Source organism: Cuculus canorus, chromosome 1 (assembly GCF_017976375.1).
Source record: "Cuculus canorus isolate bCucCan1 chromosome 1, bCucCan1.pri, whole genome shotgun sequence".
Classification (NCBI taxonomy): domain Eukaryota; kingdom Metazoa; phylum Chordata; class Aves; order Cuculiformes; family Cuculidae; genus Cuculus; species Cuculus canorus.
In genome coordinates, this window is record NC_071401.1 from 8911033 (window position 1) to 8932696 (window position 21664).

Genomic DNA, 21664 nt, shown 5'->3' on the forward strand with positions numbered 1-21664 from the left:
GGATGTGCAGTTGCCTGTACCAGGCAGTGGCCTGGAGCCACTTGTGCTTGAAGTCCTAGAGACTTGCAGCTGGGAGGCTTATTTCAATTTGATCACTTTGGCAGCTCCAGGTTAGACACAACACATTCCTCACTGAATTTAAACCTGTATGGGGAGGGAAGAATTACTTTTTGTTTTGTTTTCAATTCAAACCCTCTACAAGGCTCAAAGAATGGGAGACAATAATATATTCTTTTCTACTCACATGGGAGGTAGTGATTTCAATAAAAACTACAAACTGTGAAGCTGTTGCTGGATAAAACCAGAAAAAAAAAATGTTTTAATGAGTTCCACATCCAATGGCAAGACTTTTCCATATTATTTCCACATCATGCAGTATATTTTGAAAGTGATGCTTCAGTTTCATTTCTGAATGTCCTCGTTCTTGTGGACTGATCTCTCAGGCATTATCAGTACTCCACGTGCACATCATGAACAGTTTGACAGGGCTGAGAGTTACCACATACAAGTTTTTTTTCATGAATCAATTTAGTTTTAAAACGTTCCATGCAATATTAAACAACAGTGGAAGGCATTTGGTCAATACAAAAACCACGTGGATTTCTTTACAGTGGAAGTTCTGTTAGCAGCAGCTAGCGCAAAGGAGAAGATAATCTTAAAGAGCTTTTGAGGCAGTGAGGAACTACTTCCCCCAGGGCTCAGTGCTGGGACCAGCCCTGTTCAATGTCTTTATCAATGACCTGGGTGAGGGGATCGAATGCACCCTAAGCATGTTTGTGGATGACGCTAAGCTGGGTGGAAGCGTGGATCTGCTGGAGCGTGTCCAGAGAAGAGCAACGAAGCTGGTGAGGGGGCTGGAGAACAAGTTTTATGAGGAGTGGCTGAGGGAACTGGGATTGTTTAGCCTGGAGGAGGCTGAGGGGAAACCTTATTGCTCTCTACAACTACCTGAAAGGAGGTTGTAAAGAGAAAAGTGCTGGTCTCTTCTCCCAAGTGACAGGGGACAGAACAAGGGGGAATGGCCTCAAGCTCCACCAGGGGAGCCTCAGACTGGACAAAAAAATATTTCACAGAAAGGGTCATTGGGCACTGGCAGAGGCTGCCCAGGAAAGTGGTTGAGTCACCATCCCTGGAGGTATTTAAAAGATAGGTAGATGAGGTGCTCAAGGACATGGCTTAGTGGTTGATATTAATGGTTGGATTTGATGATCCACGAGGTCTTTTCCAATCTAGAGATTCTATGATACAAGGTGTTTAAGACTGTGCATCTCCTTAAATATGCATTCAGTTGAGGACACTTACACTGGTACCTGTTTAGTCCCAAATTACTTCTTTATGCAAGGATATTCCTTTGGATTGAGTGGAATTACTTTGTGTATCCTCCATCTAAATTCAGCCTTAATGTGTACCTCTTTTGCTCATAAATAGGTTTGTGTTTTGTTTAACAAACATGGTAATGGAAGGGTATAAAGAATAAAATAACATCTCATTATTTGAAATGAGATGTTTAAGCCCTAAGGAGTAGAAGTTTTTGGTTTAACCTTTAGCTAATAACAACCTGCCTAAATGGGATGTTTTTTCATTGTAACATCTCAGACTCTGTAATGATACAGATGCTACAGAGACTGACTCATCTCTGCACAGCACAGGTGAACTTCCCCTTTAACATACTAATAAGTTCATACAATAATCATCTACTGCTCACAGGCAAGACAGCCCTGCTGTTTTGTGATTATTTTGTGTAATGAGCGGTGTCAGAGATCCTGCCACGTGGTAATTCAGATGAAACCATCATTTCCTTTTGTATGTGTCAACAATGAAGATGCTGCGGCACTGGAGAAGGCACCAAACTGAGCCAACGCTGAGGCGGTGCCTGAGGAGGCCCACTGTCCCAAATCACACACTGGGCTATGGTGGGTTTTGTGCTGTCACCACTTTACTCAAATGTGATGCACCCTACAGGGGAAGGCTACCCCAAAAGAGAGCCTCGGAAACTGTGAAGAGCAGAGATGTGTTTGTGCCTTCTGCATTGAGGAGATGAGCTCTTCATGAGAGATGCACACAAATAACTTCGTGATAAATGTATGCTCTTTCTTAATTTCCCTCTGGATAAAAACCAACAGCCCAGTTAATTATGCTAGCTGATAAAACATAATACTAGTGTTTTAGAGTTGGGCTTGTTTAGCGTAGAGAAGAGAAAACTACCGGGAGGCTTTAGCAGCTTTCCAGTACTTAAAGGGTCTACAGGAAAGCTGAGGAGGGGCTCTTTCTCAGGGAGTGCAGGGATAGGATGAGGGGTAATGGTTTTAAACTGAAAGAGAGTAGATTTAGATTAGATATTAGGAAGAAATTTTTTACTCTGAGGGTGGTAAGGCAGGAACAGGTTGCCTAGAGAAGTCATGTATGCCCTATCTTTATTCAGGACCAGATTGGATGCAGCTTTGAGTAACCTGATCCAGTGGAAGGTGTCCCTGCCCAGGGCAGGGGGGTTGGAACTTGATAATCTTTAAGATTCCCTTCCAACCCAAACTATTCTGTAATTCTATGATAATATCCACCTGAGTTTCTCATACTCATGCACTTGCAGATTTCGACATTTGTTGATCAGGAAATATTTCAAAGGACCATTTAAACAAAATGAGAAAAAGAATATCAGAAAGGCTTCAGTGGAGATAGAACCTGAGCCTTTTAGTACAACTTGGTTCTGTGTTGCTCTGAAGGTAAAACTAATAGCGCTTGTTTGTTTTGCATCATCTAAGCTACATGGGGATAGGGAGGGTGGAGAGAAGGACTCGTTCCAAAACAGAACAGTGTTATAAATCAGAGCTGGAAGCTGGGTGAAATACTCTTATGACATTCACCGCAAATTTCTGAAGGAGGGGTCTGTGGTGATGCCTTATACTCAGTCTGTGACACAGGATGCACAACTTTGCGTAGAATGATCATTTTCCCCATTCAAGGCAGGCACAACTTGTCACAATTACAGAAAAGAAAACAGTATTTTCAGGACCAAACATAAACATCCCTCAGCCAACAGCAATAGCAGGAAATAGCAAAGTTAAAATGACAATTTAAGCTGTGGTTTTCTGTAAGGATATATTTGCATCACCACTGCCCAACACAATCTGTTTGAACCTAGATCTCTCTGAGGTCTTCTGCTATCTACCTGCTTCCTTCTGCTGTCCACGGAGGGTACAGCCAGAGCCCTGAGATGGGGCAGGGTTTGGTGGATTTTCCCTATCAATAGGCATTCTGCTTCTTTTGTGTTAATTCAGGACTCACAATCATCACTCCTTTCACAGCCTCCTTCTCCAATGCCTTGTGCCCAGCTTCCTGGCTCAGGCACACTGAAACCCTAACCTTTGTTATCTTCTTGTGAGGTCCTTGCAGACAGCATTTGCTCCACTCTAGGAACTAGTTGTGTCCTGTACACCAGTTAATTTATTCGGAGGAAAACTGTAGATTGATCAAGCTCAGGTTTCTTATCTTTCTTCCGCCTGGGTTTGTGAATTGTCCTCTGAAAGGTTTCTCATGGGGCTTCCCATCTCACCTGCTAATGGAGTATGCTGACATTTCCCTAGCAATGCCATAAACGTATGGTCATGTCTGGGCTACAGAGCACCCACATGACCTTGGTTTGAGCTCATGTCTCCTGCTCTGAGCCATGGTGTGCTGGGACACATTGTATGCCCTCCCATCTCCTCTGCCCCTCCCAGACTACCACCTCTCTCAGTGCCCCTGCTGCCTGGTGGGGATGGAGCTCCTGCCGGCTGTAGAGCTAAACATGCCATTTCAAATACCCACAATCCAGGTAAGCTGCATGTTTCCCTTTGAATGCGCTTTTTAGTAAGATGACAAAAGCAATGACCATCAACAAAAATAAATCGCTGATGTTTTTCATTCAGTCAGGACTCTAATCCCTTCTAAGGGCACCAGAGAGCCATTAACAGTAATTTTAAATGAAATACACCCATGCTAAGTCTAACTAATCAGCCCCTCAATTATACTGGCAGAAAGATGTATTCCAATTACCAAAGTACTTTCAAGTGAATTAAAGACTCCTTGCTGTACCAGCTGTGGAGGTCACTCAATGTTCCCTATGAATCCCTGCATGTTTACATTAAAAAAGCACACCATGATCTTTGGCAAAGGCACTTGCTCTAGACTAGTTCAGCTTTTGAGCTTGTTGCCATAAATACAATAGAAAAGCAGCCAACCATTGCAAAAGAAGCCAAGAATATTTTTCAATACTTTCTTTCCATATCAGTGATTAACCCAAATTACACAGGAAAAGCTTTGTAAATACGGAGTAAAACTTTAAAAGATGAAAGTTCTAATACCTTATTTACCATATTCAATAAGCATAGTGTTCATGTTGGGAAGCCCAGCAGGTTTTGAAGGAATAAATCATGCCTAGTTCACAAGAAAACATTCCCAACTGGGCTTGAACTGGCTTCACAGCCAGCTCAGTCTCCACCTACACCATATCCCTGGATCACTGAAATTTCTCTTTTTTAACCAGCGTGGGTGGCTATGGCCGGCACACCTGCAGACCCCTGCTCGCATCCTGCTTTCCTTCAGCTGAGAGCTGCAAGGCCTTCGTGCCACCACAGCTCGCTCCAGCATCTGTTTTATACTATAACTACCCCACAAGTCATCTGCTCTATAGTCCACGTTCCAAGTTTATCAAGCAATGAAGTCTGCAGACGAGGAGATCCACTGCTACAAACAGATGAGAATCTTGTGCTGTAAGATGCCTTAACGCAACTAAATAATGAAGTCACTCTTCACCCTTCCCAGTAAGGAACACAGGTAGTGCCTTGTCCCTTGGGAGTTTTCAATTTAGTGATAATAAGTAACATTTAATTAGTTTAACAGGAATTTAAGTCTTTTTACATTTAAGTGTTCCCTGCAATGTCAAAATAGAACACGGCAGAACATCTGTATCCCAGAAACAGGGAGAGATTCTACAGTTAGTCCCTGGTGCCAAGTAAAATGGCCCTAAAGACAGTGGGAAAATGAGCGATGAGATCTATTTTAGGGCTTAGCCTAGGCCCCAAACTAGTCTTGGCCTGTGTTCACTCCTGCTTATCTGCTAATCTTTCAAGCTAAGAAGTCTGCATCTCCATGGGAAAAGGCAGAAAACTCTAATAATGCAGAAACTATTCTACTCATGTTACTTTCCTAAAAGGCAGTATTGTTGGAATCGGGTCACTAAACCCCCCTCCCACAAACCACCCACCTGCTAATTTTCAGAGCCAAAGACCTCATCAGCAATGTTTTGATATACCAGAGTTATGCTTCTTGTCACCTAACATGTGAAGTTGTCATTTTCTTTTCCTCAAAAGCCACATCTTTGGGGATTTCCACGTGACCAGGACACCAGATGACACAGCTACTTTCTAGTATTCACAGACATGCCCACTGCTCAACATCAGGAGCAAGGTAAAGCATCCTCATGGGTGAAACGTTACTCAGAAATGCAGATGTGGATGGCAGAAGCACAGAAGTCTTATTATTTGGAGAAAAGAAAAGGCTGAACCAGAATCCAAATTTTAAAAGAAAAAAAATAATAAAAAAATCAGTTTGTGTAGGAAGGCTTTTTATTTTGAAAAATGTTTTTTTCAAATTTTTGAAATACAGTGTAAAGTACAACATAGAATTATGTCTGCAAGTCAGCTTACGCATGTCATGCCAGCTATTTACATGTAGATATATACAGAGTGCAGATAATTATTGAAAACACACTACAAAATAAACAAAGAGTTCAATAAGATAATTTAGCAGGACTTTATTAAATAGATATATAGTTAATGATTGTATATACTTTCCTATTAAAATACCATATAGCATCTAAAGTAAACCCTATAAACTCTAACACCTCCGAAATTATCATAAATATGATTAAAAACTGAAACTATCCATGTGCCTTGTTCAGCTGCTTTGCCCATTGCTATAACAGAAAATCTGGTAGTGCTGAGATCATGGTGCTATTTTTTGTGCCAGAACTTTAATGACAATTCCCAATAAAAGACTTGCAAAAAGCTCAGATGCAGAATAGATTTCAGGTGAGACATCGAAGAGCTGAAGCACCATTTCCTCCAATTAAAACGACGACGATAATCCAATGACTTATTAAATACTGCCACATACAGGGCAAGAAAAACAATGCTATGATCTTCAGTGACTGAATTACAACATTGAATTAGTAGCTGTTTGGATACCAAGCACTTTATTAAAACAAAGAAAGCAAACTCCCAAAGCTCATGAAAAATCTTATCCAAAAAAAGGAGACCACCCAACTTGTACTGAAACAGCCTGGTCAACAGCCTGACTTTTACATAAGAAGTAACTGGAAGGGCTGTGGCAGTGGTTTTCAGGGCTGGGTGACCACAGAGAGCGAGAACCTTGCCTGTACCTTGATCTCTGGTCATTGAGTAATTCATATAGGGCACATTGCTCAAAGCAAGGAAAATGCGAAGCCGTATTGTACGTTACCCTATTAAGAGAATATCCTATTTACTTTCTGGGGACTTCTGGTCATCAAGCCCTCATTATAAGTTGCCAAAGGTCTGTCTATGACTTCAGTAGAGCTTTGAGAGTTTCCATCAGTGGAGAAGATCCACCCTAGTCTGTAGGATGTGCTCCCCTACTGGGATTTCTCTTCTTGCTGCTCAATCCAAAATTGCACAAACTGCTGCCATAGGAATATAAGCATGAAGAATAATATGCTTTTTAGTTTCACTATTTATTCTGATGTAACCTTATTAAGTAGAAAATAGATCAGTGGAGAAAAGTAACAAAAAAACCCATCCCAATTTCTGCTTGTTTTGTTGTAATTACTGTTCTGAACTGCTGAATTTTGCAACTCTTCCTCTCCTAACATGTCTTTCCTAAAGGTGCATTACAATTCAATCCACTTACAGGCAAAGAATAGAGCTTAGCACCAGAAAATATATAAAAGGAAAATAAGTTACTATTACTACCATAGAATAGCGCTGGTCAGCAAACCTGTGCATCATTTTTTTCCAGAAATAATTGAAAAAGGAACTTTATAGATGAGTTAGGGACATCAGTGATAGCTATGGTTTAATTTAAGAGTTTTGTTATTTAAAACCCTAAATGCCAAAATATGGCAAGGGCATTTAGTACTAAACTCATAGGAATTACACAAAAAATATTATTTTATCTTTATCATCATTAATAAAAAGTGTGAATATAAAATATTAATATACTTTACATATTTATCATACAATATATCATTCCTTCACACTATCAATTTGATGCATGTTGTGCTGCAACATGTACCAAAGAGTTTAACAAAGAAAAAAACATGGCAAATTACATAAGTTGTGGGTAAAGACATTATTTACACAAGTCAAACAGCAATCACAATGTTTCATCTACCGTGAGTTCTACAGTGATAATTTGGGAGAAAATCTGCTGCATCCTTTTAGGAAGGATAATAATAGTTTTGCTCGTAGAATGAATCTGACTTTGATAAAAAAACAGTAAATCAATACTATGAACTAATTTAGTTCAAGTAATTTTCTGGTAAGGCACTATCAAGTTATTATATCTTCATTGAAATGTTATAATGGATTTCTGATCCTTTACAATTATCAAAAAGGATTTTTGGTCAGGTCTGAGAGTATCATCATTAGAGGAGCTTTGGTGCTGCCCTCTCCTCCATTTCAGTCTTTGAACACATGGTTACCTGACTTTCCAGGTCACCATATAGTTTCTTGTAGAGATAAACTCCCTCCTGGAAAGTCAGGGAAGAGCTGGGTTATCCACAAGGCAGCAGTGAGATTGCATAGAAAGTGCTTGTTACGTACCGCAGAAGAGAGGAAAATAAAAAAAACATATTTCAAAAAATGAAAAACCCTACTCATTGATAGTGAGTAGTTAATTGTAATTAAGAATGGGCATAATCTTTTTCAGATGGAAATGTTGTTTAAAAGCTAAGCTACTTCAAATTTATTAATGTGATCATCATGGCTAGGTTCAGAAGAAAGGCCTGAAAAAGTGCAGTCTTACAGAGGAAAACACAGATTTGTTTGTGAGCAGCAGAATGAATGAATGTGATACAGTTTCTTATAAATTCTTTTGCAATTCAGTTTTGTGTTTAATGTGAGATGAATGCATAGGAACAGACAAAACACCTCTCCTCCAGGGATTCCTCCAGGTCTTTCCACAACCTCTCCCTGAGCGCTTACAGTCTCTACTTATATAATCTGGAACTGAACTTTGCATTTTTACAAAATTTTTAATGAACTTTGCATCTTTGAGTCCTCTGGCTTGCAGTTAGATCAGCAGGTTTCAAAACATAATACTGTATGTACCCAGAGCTACACACAGGCTGTGAGAATACCTAAGGTTAGCTCCTCCCAATCCCTGCTGCCTTTTTGAATTAGGCTAAAGTGAAGCCAATTAAGAGCAAGCATTTTCTATTTCACTGCTTCTCAAGAATTTTTCAACATTTAAATTGCTCCTAAGAGGTATAGTAAGTCATCAAGGGATGTTCAACAGAAGTCAGTTTGCATTGACCCTGGTGCATCAGGTAGAAGTTGGGATTCTTGCCCAAACCACTGCATTTCTCTGCCTGAGTGACACACGCTGGGCCTCCAGTCTCTGCTCAAAGTGCTGTCTCCCCTCCTGCTTCTTTTAGCCTGCAGCAGCAGATCTCCTGGGACAGTCACCAGAGGCAAACCTTTTGACATCCCGCAGCTTTTAGATTGTGAAATACCATAAAAATACAACCAAACCCATGCTGATTTGGCAGTTTCAGGCATAGCTTACAACAAGAAATCTTGTCTTGCCTTGAAAATAATAAAAGCTCAATCTGATGAGAAAAGACCTTCATTTCTTTCACATCTGCTCTGGGCAGATAAGCATGTTTTTCCCTTCTCTGCCTGTAACAATATCCGAAACAACCCTTCATCACAATGCACTGAACACAGTCTGGTCTTCAGGTGAAGTAAAACATGATTTGGGACTTAATAAAGTGGTTCAGAGTGAAGGGAGAACCCAGATCAGCGCGTTACCAGTTCAAGGAGTCCGTTCTCAACTGCCTGCAGTCTTACACTGACTCCACCCCCAAAAACCTAGACTATTTCTAGAAGGATGCTTTTCCAACCTACCCTGATCACCACTTAATATTTATTTAGCGAGGCAAAGGATCCTGCAGGTTTTTGTCACTAGTCTGAATTTAAACGCAAAATTGCTCTGCAGATATCATGCAGTACATACAAGTAAAGAAGGTTCTGATTTGCTTCTTTTTGTTGGCAATCTTATTTTCTAATTTAAATAAGAGAAAGCTTAAGGAAAAAGAAGCAATTAAAAGATTACTGATGTTTTTAGTCCTAACAGAAGATATTCCTTAAACTTTCTAGAAGCAGGGTACAACCTATATAAATCAACAGAAATCAAATTTATTTGATCAAATTTATTTGATCAGAAATCAAATTTATTGATTTCTGTTACTGAAGAAACTACTAAACCTAGATAGGTCTATAAAACAGTGAATTTTTGCTGCAGCAATAATGCTGAAGAATTACTGATATGGAGTTTAAACATTTTGGTTGTCAGTAAATAGCCAAGCAAGCAATCTATGTTTTCCCTCAAGACATGCAAGAAACATGGTGAGAATTAGAAAGTTGCTTATGGTTTTGTGTTTTTTTCAGTTTGATGGGGTTTGTGTGTTTTCTTTCCAGTCCTATCAGGAGCAATCAATGGGTCTTTACAAAATCTTTAAAAATTTAGGCTGTTTTATTCAATGGAAGGGGAGAAATCTTTGTCATATGGTTTAGGAGAAGTCAGGAGAAATAATACTGAACACATTTACTGCTACATGGAGCTTTCAGCATTCAGAGCTTATAAAATTAGCTTCTTCACAGGCCATTTACCTTATTTGCAATGGAAAAAGTTGGAAAAGGACTCAGCTACAATTTATGTCATGTTTCAAAACATACTGCTGCTTTTCACTGCTCACTTGACACAACTAGCAATCGTTTCACATCTCCTCGTTTTCTAAAGATGTTGTTCTGAGATATACAGAGAATATCTTCCTCATGACAGGTATCCTTGAAATAAAAGTTGCTACCATTACCTATACTGATATAGAAAGGAGGAAATAAATCTAAGAAGCATTTGAATAAAATATTCATTAAACATATCACATTTTGAATAAGCACTTACTGCTCAGGCAGCATATAAACTGACTTCATTGTCAGTTGAATAAATTCTATAATGTAATCTCAATGACTAAGAGAAGTTCAAACTTCCAATTTACAGAAAACTCATTTCTTATTTGAAATGATTAGGACTAATTTTAGAATCAGGTTTTCTAAGGGACAATTCAGATCACAATAGAAGCATTACTTACATTGTGTAAAAAATACATTTTTCCATATTAAAAACTGCAAATTGAAAGAAATGTCATAGAGTGCATTGCCTCTGAATTTCACACTTCGGTGAGCAACATCCTAGGACCTGAAGGTCTGCAGCTAAATGGCAACTTTTTTGACTTTATTGCTCTAGTGTTCCTTACCCATAAAAGAAGAACAGAACAACCTTTGCAAACAATGGAAGTTATTTAAACAGAGTACCGTCTTCAGTACAGAAACTGTTAACTGTTTCATTACATTCTGTTCCGTTGATAGGGAGCTGTGTAACCTGCAGCTGCAGTATCTGAAGGAAATCTACCACTCAGGTAACGGGCTGATCCCATATCTGTGTCAGATAAAAATCATAGTGCTTATTATTTGTTACCATGGATACCATGAAGATATTGCTGTCCACTAAAGATTACTAGAGGAAGACAACATAATTCTCAGGAACGAGTCCTGTTTTGCCTTCATAAGTTGCTTTTAACCAGCCTGGTTCCACTGATGGATACACTGCAAAAAAAAAAAACAACCAGACAAAACATATTTACAATAAATTAACACTGTTAAAAGGTCCTATATATGTTTCATATATTTATTTAGACAGTATTTATTCAAGATCAATTGAAAAATCAGGGCAAAACCTGAGAGATGAAAATGGAATTATGCTCTCTCATCTTGTGAAAATAGTTAAGTTTTATCTTTTTTTTTTTTTTTTTTAATGTAAAAAGAGAATGTAAAACATATCTTACCATTGGAAAATATTGCCCCCTGTGGGAAAGACAGCTCATGACTATGCTCAGCCTTACAGGAATACATGGCTTTTGCTTGCCTGAAAGAAAAAAAATACAGACTTGCAATAAATGAGATGATGAGGAAAAACATATAAAGAAGTTAAATTACAACCTGGGAAGAGTAGGAACAATCAGTTGCACAAATACAGGATGATGATGACTAGTTACACAGTAGTTCAGAGGAGTAGAATTATAGCAGACAATAACTTCAAGCTTCTGGTGTTAACAAGCATGTTATTGCAGAAAAGAGACCAATATCCCACTTAAATGTTGAAAGAGGAATGTAGTTTATAACTTAATAGGATTCTTTCATTCAAGTTGCAGTTCTCATTCAAATGAATTGAGCACATTGCTCGAAGCAAATCATGAATGCCTGGAGGCAGTTCAAAAGTGATCATCAAAGGTCTAAACCCATGACTTGTGAGATAATATAGTTGATCAGTCTACAGAAGAAAATAATAGATAAATAATAGGTAAAAATGTGACAAAAAAAAAGAGAAAAATCTGTTCTGCAGGCTGACCGTAAAAAAGTCTCAGATTTAATTTGAAGCAATCGAGATTTAAAATAGGTGTCTGGGGAGGAGTTCAGCTTCAGTCTCCTAAATTTAGATGTCTATGCATAAGCTACATGCCTAGCTACACAGATCCTCCAGGCCTGGCTGCTGCTACATTAGACGCCTACTTGAGAGTGCAACGAATGGCTCACCACGTTCCACTACTTGTTGTGAAACCTTTAATGAAAAACTTCCTTAAATAATACCTGACACGAAGGCACCTACAGGTAGTCAGTTAAGTTGATGCTTCTTAATCTGCAGCTGGAAAACTCCTCTACTGGTTAGAATAGGGAAGCATTGGAACTGCCAAGAATTGGAGAATCCCTGAATTGAAGAATTCCCATTACTGAAAATTCATTAGGAAAAAAACCCTAAAAAAAGTCTTTACACAGGCATCCGTAAAAGAACTAGTTAGATATATAATTGTAGTGACCCCGCATGGCAAGGGGGTTGGAACTAGATGATCTTTAAGGTCCCTTCCAACCCAAACTATTCCATGAATCTATTATTCTATGATATAATGATTCTGTCCCAGAGAAGAAGGACAGATTAGGTCACCTCTTGATACAGCTTCAAAATGAGGGATTGAACATGAAGATGGAAATTAGGAGTTCTCTCTACATTCTTGCACTTTAGATAATACCTTTCCTTCTATTTATATACTCAAAACAATTTTTATATGATCCCTCAGTTTTTCTGAGTTACTTGAAATTTATTGAAAACCCACATTACATCACGTGAAGATTAACTTGTTAACTATTTGCATGATGTGTTGAGGCGTTACTGATTCAGCTTTTCTTTCAGCCATGTTCTATGGCAGTGACCCAGTTTGTGACCTGAGGTGAAATTTAAAATTTCCAGCACACTTTTTGAGAAGGTTTATATGCAAGTGACATGTAATCTATTTTATCTTTCTTCCCCAAACAGTAAGTAAGAGTCATAAGTTAGATTAACAATAGTGCCACATCATAAGCATTATCTTAAGACGTCTTCCTTTAACTTGTGTACTGCCAGTGGGGTCTGTGGCACTTCACCTCTGGAGTTCAAGCACCCCTGGTGAGGTTAAGCAGAGACAGACTTTCTAAAGGAAGCAGAGAGCATCCCTTTACTCTGGTCTCATGCCCTGGTGCCAGTCACTACTGGCACACCATCATTCATCTGAACCTCTAAAAGGGTATGAGTAAATGGACATGTTCCCAAGTTTGTATGTATGAGCTTTCCAGAACTGACTTCTCTCTCTGAAGAAAAAGTTTACAACTAGTCCAAGTGCCATGTTTTGCCTTCATCTTAAGTGAACTGACTCATCAAGGGGTAGTCTCTCAGGCTGAGATTCCCAGTGGTCAAGAACTTTGAGTCATGCCCTCAATATCCAAGGGCACCTTACTTTCAGGATGCTGAAAACATTTCTAACTTTCAGTACTGTCATTCTGGATACATTCCCACTGCTAACAAGAACAACATAAGCACTGGACCCTGGTTCATCTACTTTGCTTAAATGTTAGCTTGCTTTCTGGCTGGTGCAGACCATTCTGTTTAGCATTTTTCCAAGAAAACTCCTTGCTGCCTACTCTTATGAAGAACTTGCCCTCTACAAGTCGACAAGACAGGTGTGAAGTTTCATTACTTTACATAATACACACAAATTTGTACATAATAATCTACATAATATATTCTAAAATATACAGATGGAGATCAGATAACTTTATCAAAGGTTACACATAAACTAGAACTGAATTCTTTAATCTCAAAATAATTTTTTCCTCAAAGTCAATATAAGAAAGAGCACTACAGATGTTCCAATTATATTGACTCAGATCAGTAACAGTCTGACAAAACAGTTATTTCCTCTGTGGCATAATCATATATTTTACAGAAACAAACTAGTAGAGTAACTGTTAATAATTATTATAGTTGCAATGAATATAAAATAATTGGTAATGAATTTACTGAAGCACAGGGATAATTTTGAACCTGATTTTACTTAGTTGCATTACTAGCAAGCCAGTTAATAATGGACATTTGAGTCATAATGTGACAACAGACATTTAAGGCAATAATAAAACAGAATGGCAATATTTAAATGTGAGGCAGAATTATTAAATTTATTCTTGAAATAGCACCTGTTGGCTTTTAGTGCCCTTAGAAAAAGTTAAGAAAAATAAATGCCATTTTCTCCTGCATTCTGTTATGTCTACTGAAGTATTCTGTTTTAAGCTTCTAATTTTACCTGATCCAAAGAAATTTACCTTAAAAGTAAAAAGAAGTTAAGAAAACATGGACTCTGACTTGCTCAGTTCTGCAAAGAGAAGGCTTCCCCATATTTGACATTTAGACAGATACACAAACACAAGGTACAAAGAAGTCAAGTATCTCAAAAGCTCATGAATTACAGGATTCTTCCCACTGCCTTGCTCCTGACATAGCGTAATTACATCCCAGTATTATCTACACACTCTGTGTGATGGTATAATGAGAGGCAGATTCTACGAGCACTTACTTATAGTTCTGGAACAATTTTTAATCCCCTGGTTATTGTCTCCACACTCAATTTGATCACTTAGGTTCTTATATTAGTTATAACTCAATTCAACCCCAGAAGCATTAGCAATGAAAAGGTCTTGCAGGTTCTTGGGAATGTTTTTGTGTGTGATTATGAAAATGGGCATTCTTACTTGTGGTGTTAATGCTCTTCTCCCTACTAACAAGGCTGTTTGTAAAAAAGCATGTCATATCATCATCATCTGTTGAGGTTCTCTTAAAATATGCTAATAATCTGAGAAGAGTGTGATTCATGTTGTTTAGTGCAGAGGAAAAAGCAATTTCAGAAGATGGTACTCAAATTTCCTAGAAGTTCCTTCTTTCTGTGACTCTACTGGATAGAATCTAGATGACAAAAAATGCATTTTTCTTTCCCTGCTTTTTATTACTCTTATTTTAAGCCCCTAACAATTAAGTTATACTAGCAGTCAAAGGGTCAGTACTCATCAGATGATAAACTATTTTGCTTGACTACACACAGAAAACAACATCTAATAATAATAATGAAGATGATGATTGTGATGTTAGAAGTAAGCTTTAAAACTGCTCCTGCAAGACAAAGACAGAAGCCAGAATGAGGGGAAAGCACTTTTTGTGCAAAGCATTCAACACTGTCTCGCATGACATTCTCTAAACTGGAGAGACGTGGATTTGATGGATGGACCACTTGGTGGATAAGGAATTGGCTGGATGGTCACAATCAAAGAACGGTGGTCAACGGCTCAATGTCCAAGTGGAAACTGGTGGTGAGTGGCATTCCTCACAGGCTGGTACTAGGACAAGTGTTTAATATCTTTGCTGAACAGTGGGATTAAGGGTACTATCAGCAAGTCACCACGCGACACCAAGCTGTGAGGAGCAGTTGACACGCTGGAGGGAAGGGATGCCATCCAAAGGTACCTGGATAGGCTTGAGAGATGGGATCATGCAAACTATATTATGTTCAACAAGGCCAAGTGCCAGGTCCTGCACCTGGGTTGGGGCAATTCCAAGCACAGACACTGGCTGGGTGGAGAATGGATTGAGAGTAGCCCTGAGAAGAAGCACTTGGGGGTGTTGATTGACGAGAACCTCAACATGAACCAGCAATGTGCACTTGCAGCCCAGAAAGTCAACCATATCCAGGGCTGCACCAAAAGAATTATTGCCAGCAGGTCTACGGAGGTGATTCTCCTCCTCTACTCTGCTCTCATGAAACCCCACCTGAAGTACTGTGTTCAGTTCTGGAATCCTGAGCACAGGAAGAACATGGATCTGTTACAGTGAATCCAGAGGTGGGCAATGAAGATGATCAGAGGGCTGAAGCACCTCCCCTATAAGGACAGGCTGAAAGCTGGGCTTGTTCTGCCTAGAGAAGAGAAGGTTTTGGGGAGATCTTCTAGCAGCCTTCCAGTACTTAAAAGGATCCTAAAGGAAAGCTGAGGAGGGACTATTTATCAAGGACTGCAGTAACAGGATGAGGAGTAATGGTTTTAAGCTGATAAAGGAGAAGTCATGGATGCCCCATCCCTGGAGGTGTTCAAGGCCAGATTGGATGAGTTTTTAAACACCTGATCTAGTGGAAGCTATCCCTATGCATGGCAGGGTGTTTCGATCTTTACGGTCCCTTCCAACCCAAACCATTCTAAGATTCTATGAAAACACAGGAATCTCCCTCAGATGACTCATTCATTATTATTATCCTACAGGAAGAAGAAAGGTTTATAGGCTCCTGGAGATGTCAGAGGTACAGACTAGCTTGACAGAGTAGGAAACACTAGGCTAGGCTAGGCAAGTCATTCCTAGTATTTAAGGAAATGTAAAATATAACATGAAAATAAAAACAGAAGATAAACTGGGAAAATATATGTAATCATATGATTGGGCAGGGAGTATGGGTCTACAGGGCTTAATACTGTCAGTCTACACCAAATGAAGTCCCAGTCCTGCACCTAGAGATCCTGCTGCCAACCAGAGCTGTTTGCTGTCACCAACTCCTTCTTCCCATTTGTCTAAGTATTGTGTAATGAAAATCCTTCCTCTTGTGCTGCAGTTTCTCACTTTGTGTTCTTCTACATCAATGTCAAGAAAACATAGTCAGAGATTACAGGTTGGTGAATTTTGTACAGAAGAGACACAATAAAGAGACCTCAGGCCTTACTAAGATTGTTGGATAACTGCAATATTTGTGGAAGCAGTAAGCAAACTCCCTCTCTCAAGAGCATACTAGATTAGCAACAGGGATTGGTTACAGTGTACACAGTAGTTTAATACAGCAGTGGGGGAGATGGATGATTAACAAACTTGAAGCCAGGAGGAAGGAATGTGATGACTGAGAAGTCAAAGTAATTCTGGAATCGGAAAAAGACAGCATAGGCTGCACAAGGAATAGCATTTTGGTCTTCCCTGTCCAACCCTAAAACTTGTACTGTGGCTTCTCATTCTCTTTCTGACTAAAAGAAATCTGTTCAAACTGGTAATGCTATGGGAGCATGTGCTCATGTGTACAGGTAGAGAAAACAGTCTGGTCAAATAACGTCCTAGTGTTAAAAATAAAAACACAAAATGTGACACACACTGACAATAGAGATATCACATTATACAAAGTCAGAAAACAGAGTTGCAAAGACTACTCGGAAGAAGGAATTAAGTAATATTGGTCCCTGCGGTGGTAAAGCATCAAGTATAAAATTATCTGCTGTAATACAGATGACAATGTGAGACTGCAAAGCCATATAAGTACTTTTGATCTGCCTGTTGTATAAATGACCACAAATGGACAACGCATGCTTCAGGTAGGAATGAAACTATTTAGAATCTATAATGCATAGGTAAGCAGTAGCTTAAAATTTCAATTTCAACAGTAGTTATTTTTAGCAGGGTAATTTACCTCTGCACAGAGTTCAACATTATCTGGTATCAAACCAGATAACTTAAAAGTAGTTTATCTATCTCACACTCTGTCCTACATATATTCATTAGATTAAGTGGAGTTATGGAATCAAAAAGCTTCTCTACTGGGTGGATCAAGGTGTAATTACCATGATTTCTACATACTTCAGAGCAAAAAAAGGACTATCCAAAGGTTTAAATCAGCCTTCATGCTCTTAACATGCATGGGAGCTAAATAAAAGCTGGCTCTGAATTGCAAAATTTTACTTAGTCTTGAGCAGTACTATAATAACAGCTGATCTACTTCTTATTTCTTCTTCATTTTGCCATGTGACCTTTCGTTTTTCATTCCCTTGTTATTGTTGCTCTTCTGCTTTCTTAGGAAGGCTGAAGTAGAGTAGCTATTAAGCCTTTCAGCGTTTTGGCTTTGTTATCTGCTCTCCATATCCATTATCAAACTGCTACATTTTTCCTTTGACAGATTTTTGCTTCTTACATGCTTTTTATATAGAGATACAGGTGGCACAGGCTCTGAGGAAACAACAGGAGAGAGTTTACAAGAAGGAAGCAACAGAAAGTGAGAGAAAGAATAGTGGTGGAGGTGAAATGATGCAGGACTGCCGAAGCAGTCATTGCTCTCAGCTTAGAGCACTGGCTTAAGAACATTCCCATCTCTTCACTTAAACTTTTTTTCCTTAAATTAATGTCTTGCTGGTTTCATCTTCTTTTACCCCCAGCCACCCTCTTTTTTTGGTCACCTTAGATTTCATGTACTGTGAAAAACAAGAACAGCCTCTATTAATGTAAGCAGCTTCTCTCAAACAGATCCAATGGACCTTTGCAGATCAGCTTCCTCTTTTCTCATCCCTGCTAGATCTGCCTGAGAGGACAGTCATATCCCCTGGTGCACATCTCAGCACTTGTTAGCATCTAGAGGTGTTCAAGGCCAGGCTGGATGGGGCCCTGAGCAGCCTGGTCTAGGGGAAGGTGTCCCTGCCCACGGCAGGGCGTGTTGGAACTGGATGATCTTTAAGGTCCCTTCCAACCCAATCCATTCTATGATTCTATGATCTTCGTTTACAGCTGTGCTACTTCAGATTATTACTTTTGGATTCATGGATTAACATTTTATTTTATTTTATTACTTTTCTATTGCTTGACAGTTCCAGTAAGCTTCACAGTTCTTGGTATCAGTAAGTCTAGAGATGGTAAAAAACATATGTTCTGCCTCAAAGAACTTCAACTGCAGTGAAAAGAGAAACAGACCTTTTCTCACATCCATTTATTTGACCATCTGCCTCAGTCTATTAATCATAGGCCATTTCGTAATGCATGGAAGATATTCCTTCCTAGACAAGCACTCCTCAGAAAATTTTAACTTAATCTAAGAATGAATCACATCCACCAAATAAATGCAAACAATTGTAAAGAAAATACAAATAATTCCTGCCGCATATCATCAAGAAGAGAGGACAATAGCTTCTCCAGACAGATACCGAGGCATGGAAATGATGGGAAAGACAGGAATCCTGATCAAGTTAATCCTGGACTTTCCATAGCAGTTATTATTCAGGACTTGTCTACATGAGCCAATTACCATAAACTAGCATGTATATACAAACAGCTGTATGGAATAAGTACAGTATCATGATTGTAATTTTTATCCTATTTACCCTTGTAGCTGTGTCTTTAAGCAGATCACCGACCTAAGTGTCTCTCATCACAATTCTCCTGGGTGACAGAATAGGCAGACAGGCTCATGTAATCTATTAGTTTTAGCTTTTTTCTCTGGAGATACAGTGAGTTTAATAAACCTCAAAAATTCTGCATGCCACATGATACTGTCCAAAAAATACAAAACAAAGCTCCATCACTTCTATTTCAGTCTTTGAACCTAGAAAAATAGAAAGGATTTTACAAACTTTTAAATACCATGAAGCACTTACCGCCCTGTAGAAACCTGTTTAAGTGAACCAGCACTTTCAAACAACTGGGCTCTTGCAGCCACTCTGAAAAGAAAGAAACAGAAGAAATTAAAAAGCTGAATTCTTAAGGACGCTACCTTACTGGGGTCTGACTTCCATGTGCTTTAGTGCTTTATTGAGTCACCAAGGGAAATCTCAACACCCTACGTTGAAAGTTTTATTCATGGATGGACAATAGATATATTGGAAATGCTTTTACTGCCAGTCTGTCACTACCAGACTGGAACTCTGAGCTGTGCAAGGTTCTCCGTTCAAGACACAACAGTCTGTGAAATGACTACAGTGGTCCCTTCCAGTTTAAGAAGTGGAGAGGTTGAATGGAGTCTTCCAATATTTGGAGAACTTCTCAGCGCTCTGCAGATCTTGAAATCACTTGTTCATGGGGACAGAGAAATTCTGGGTTCAAGTCAGGCCTGCAGCAAAGATCTTTTGACTCTTAAGTTTCTGCTAAATGCACTGAGAAATATTGCTAACTCAAACCTCAACAGGCTAAATTACAACCTCTATTAGAACTTATCCCCTCTCAACATAAAAAAGCCCCAAACCCATACTGTTGGAAAAAAACAGAGATATCAATTATGTAACATGCAGGAACTGAATAAATTTCAGAGCAGAAGTTTGGGTTTTTTACCCTTTCTCCAATTTTGGAGTTACCCAAATATCTGATGATCTTCTTGACATAACAGCATCCACAGTAAATAGCTTGTATGGTCCTTGAAACATTAAATTCCAGAAGAACAAGAGATAATAATACTAATCAATTTCCAGATAGATTTCTTCATTATATGTGTTATTTTTAGTCTAATTAAGTCGATGGGGGTCCTTCAACAGACTTTGTGCCATGTCTCCTTTGTTTACAATTTTAATTAAGATAGATAAATAATTCACAAATACAGAAATATTCCAATCAAGTAGTCATGAGTCCTTTCTCAATTACCTATGTAGCTATCTGGGATCACTTCATAGTGGAAAATACTGTAACAACACAAATCTCTAAAGCGCCTCGGTGACTTACACAGATCCTGGTCTTTGATAGCCATTACTTGATGCAGTATCTAATCTCAATCTCCTGCACATTTTGGGTGGTAAATCAGGGTTTGGTGGAAGCTTTGGTGTATCTTTGGTGTCTGTTGAAGATAAGCTCTGCACAGATCCACTACAGCTTTTGTTACCTAAAGAAAATAATTAAATTGTAGGGAACATGAAAGCTATTTTAAAGTTGTTTCAAAACATACGTAACAGCAAAGCAAAGTTTTTGTTGTTGTTGTGTTTGTTGTTTTTTTTTTTTTAAAGAGGCAAAATAGGTAGAGAAAGTACTTACTAAGACAGAGAAGAAACAGCCTTTCAGGGAGTAAGCCAGGAGAAAGAGACCAACAGCAAGAATGAAGAAATGAAGAAGGATAAAAAATTACATTGCACTTAAATGGCGAGATAGTACAGTCATTAAAAAGTGACAATAAAAGCATTTTTAAAGTAGTAGACTTCATAGAATTGTAGAAAAAACCAATCATGTTGGAAGGGATCTCAGTAAGTCATCTAGTCCAAAAAACTGCTCAAAGGAGCATTCACTACAAAATCAGACCACATTAAAGAATTAATATCTCCAGATCCACAGAAGCTTCACGCAGTTTAAAAAAAAAAATGGAGGAATTAATGAGTTGCCTAAAATAATTGCAACTTTAACTTGATAAAACAAATCTATACCTGTGCAGACTGTATTACATACAGAAAAAGTCCTTTTAATCAGTACAAGGCATGGCCATATGTGTCATTTAAGCTGAACTGTTGACTGCTGCCTTGTTTGCATATATATTCTGCAAGAAAAGAACTGCATGTACTTCTGTGCTTCTTTACTCCCAAGAACAGATGTTTAATAATGCTTTCAAACTGGTTATAATACAAAGAGATCCCAAACTATAAAATCAGTTCCTAGATTATTAATATTGTTATTCTATAGATACATTTTTTATAATAATAATTATTATTATTATACATTATTAATACCATTACTATAACAGTAATTCATATCTAGAAGTATTAGGAGAAAACTTGTATGCTCCATGGTGGGCAGAGAGGAAAGAATGTTCTTAAACTTTTAGGGCTTTGCATGTAACCACCTAGTTACCCTACCTGAACTTGTATTACTTATACCATTGACAGCTTAGTGGCAAACTCAGCACTCAACCTCAGTACACTGGACCTCATTATTTCAGTGCTGGCTGTTAATTTTCATAATCTAAAACACTTTGAGTATACTCATTTGAAGAAAGTATTTCTTCAGAAGCGATTTCCACATCGCCATCAATATAGTGTTGTCAGCTCACATACTCACGGAGGTACAGCAAGAGTTCACAGGCGTTCCAGCTAACTTAGCATTTAGCAGAACTGTCTGAATTAAGAAGCTATTTTTTTAAGCTTCCCTGTCTTGTAAGGAGCCTCGTCTACAGACTTTTTTGGAACGTAGGTTCAACTTAGGTGCTTTGTGAGTGTTCTTCAAAGCAGCACCCATTTTTGATGACTGGCGTCATAACTTG

The 21664-nt window shown here is 38.6% G+C and overlaps 1 protein-coding gene across 1 annotated transcript in view; it reads right to left on the reverse strand.

Annotated features, from left to right (window-relative positions):
* Positions 1 to 5596: 5596 nt before the first annotated feature.
* Positions 5597 to 21664, reverse strand: part of ARHGAP42 (Rho GTPase activating protein 42) — a 161692-nt gene continuing 145624 nt past the window's right edge. The window contains exons 21-24 of the mRNA XM_054074108.1: positions 20146 to 20302; positions 19092 to 19154; positions 11141 to 11220; positions 5597 to 10901 (exon numbers count right to left, since the gene is read on the reverse strand). Coding sequence (XP_053930083.1) covers positions 10813 to 10901; positions 11141 to 11220; positions 19092 to 19154; positions 20146 to 20302 — 389 coding nt within the window. The 3' untranslated portion in view covers positions 5597 to 10812. The remainder of the gene's footprint in view (positions 10902 to 11140; positions 11221 to 19091; positions 19155 to 20145; positions 20303 to 21664) is intronic.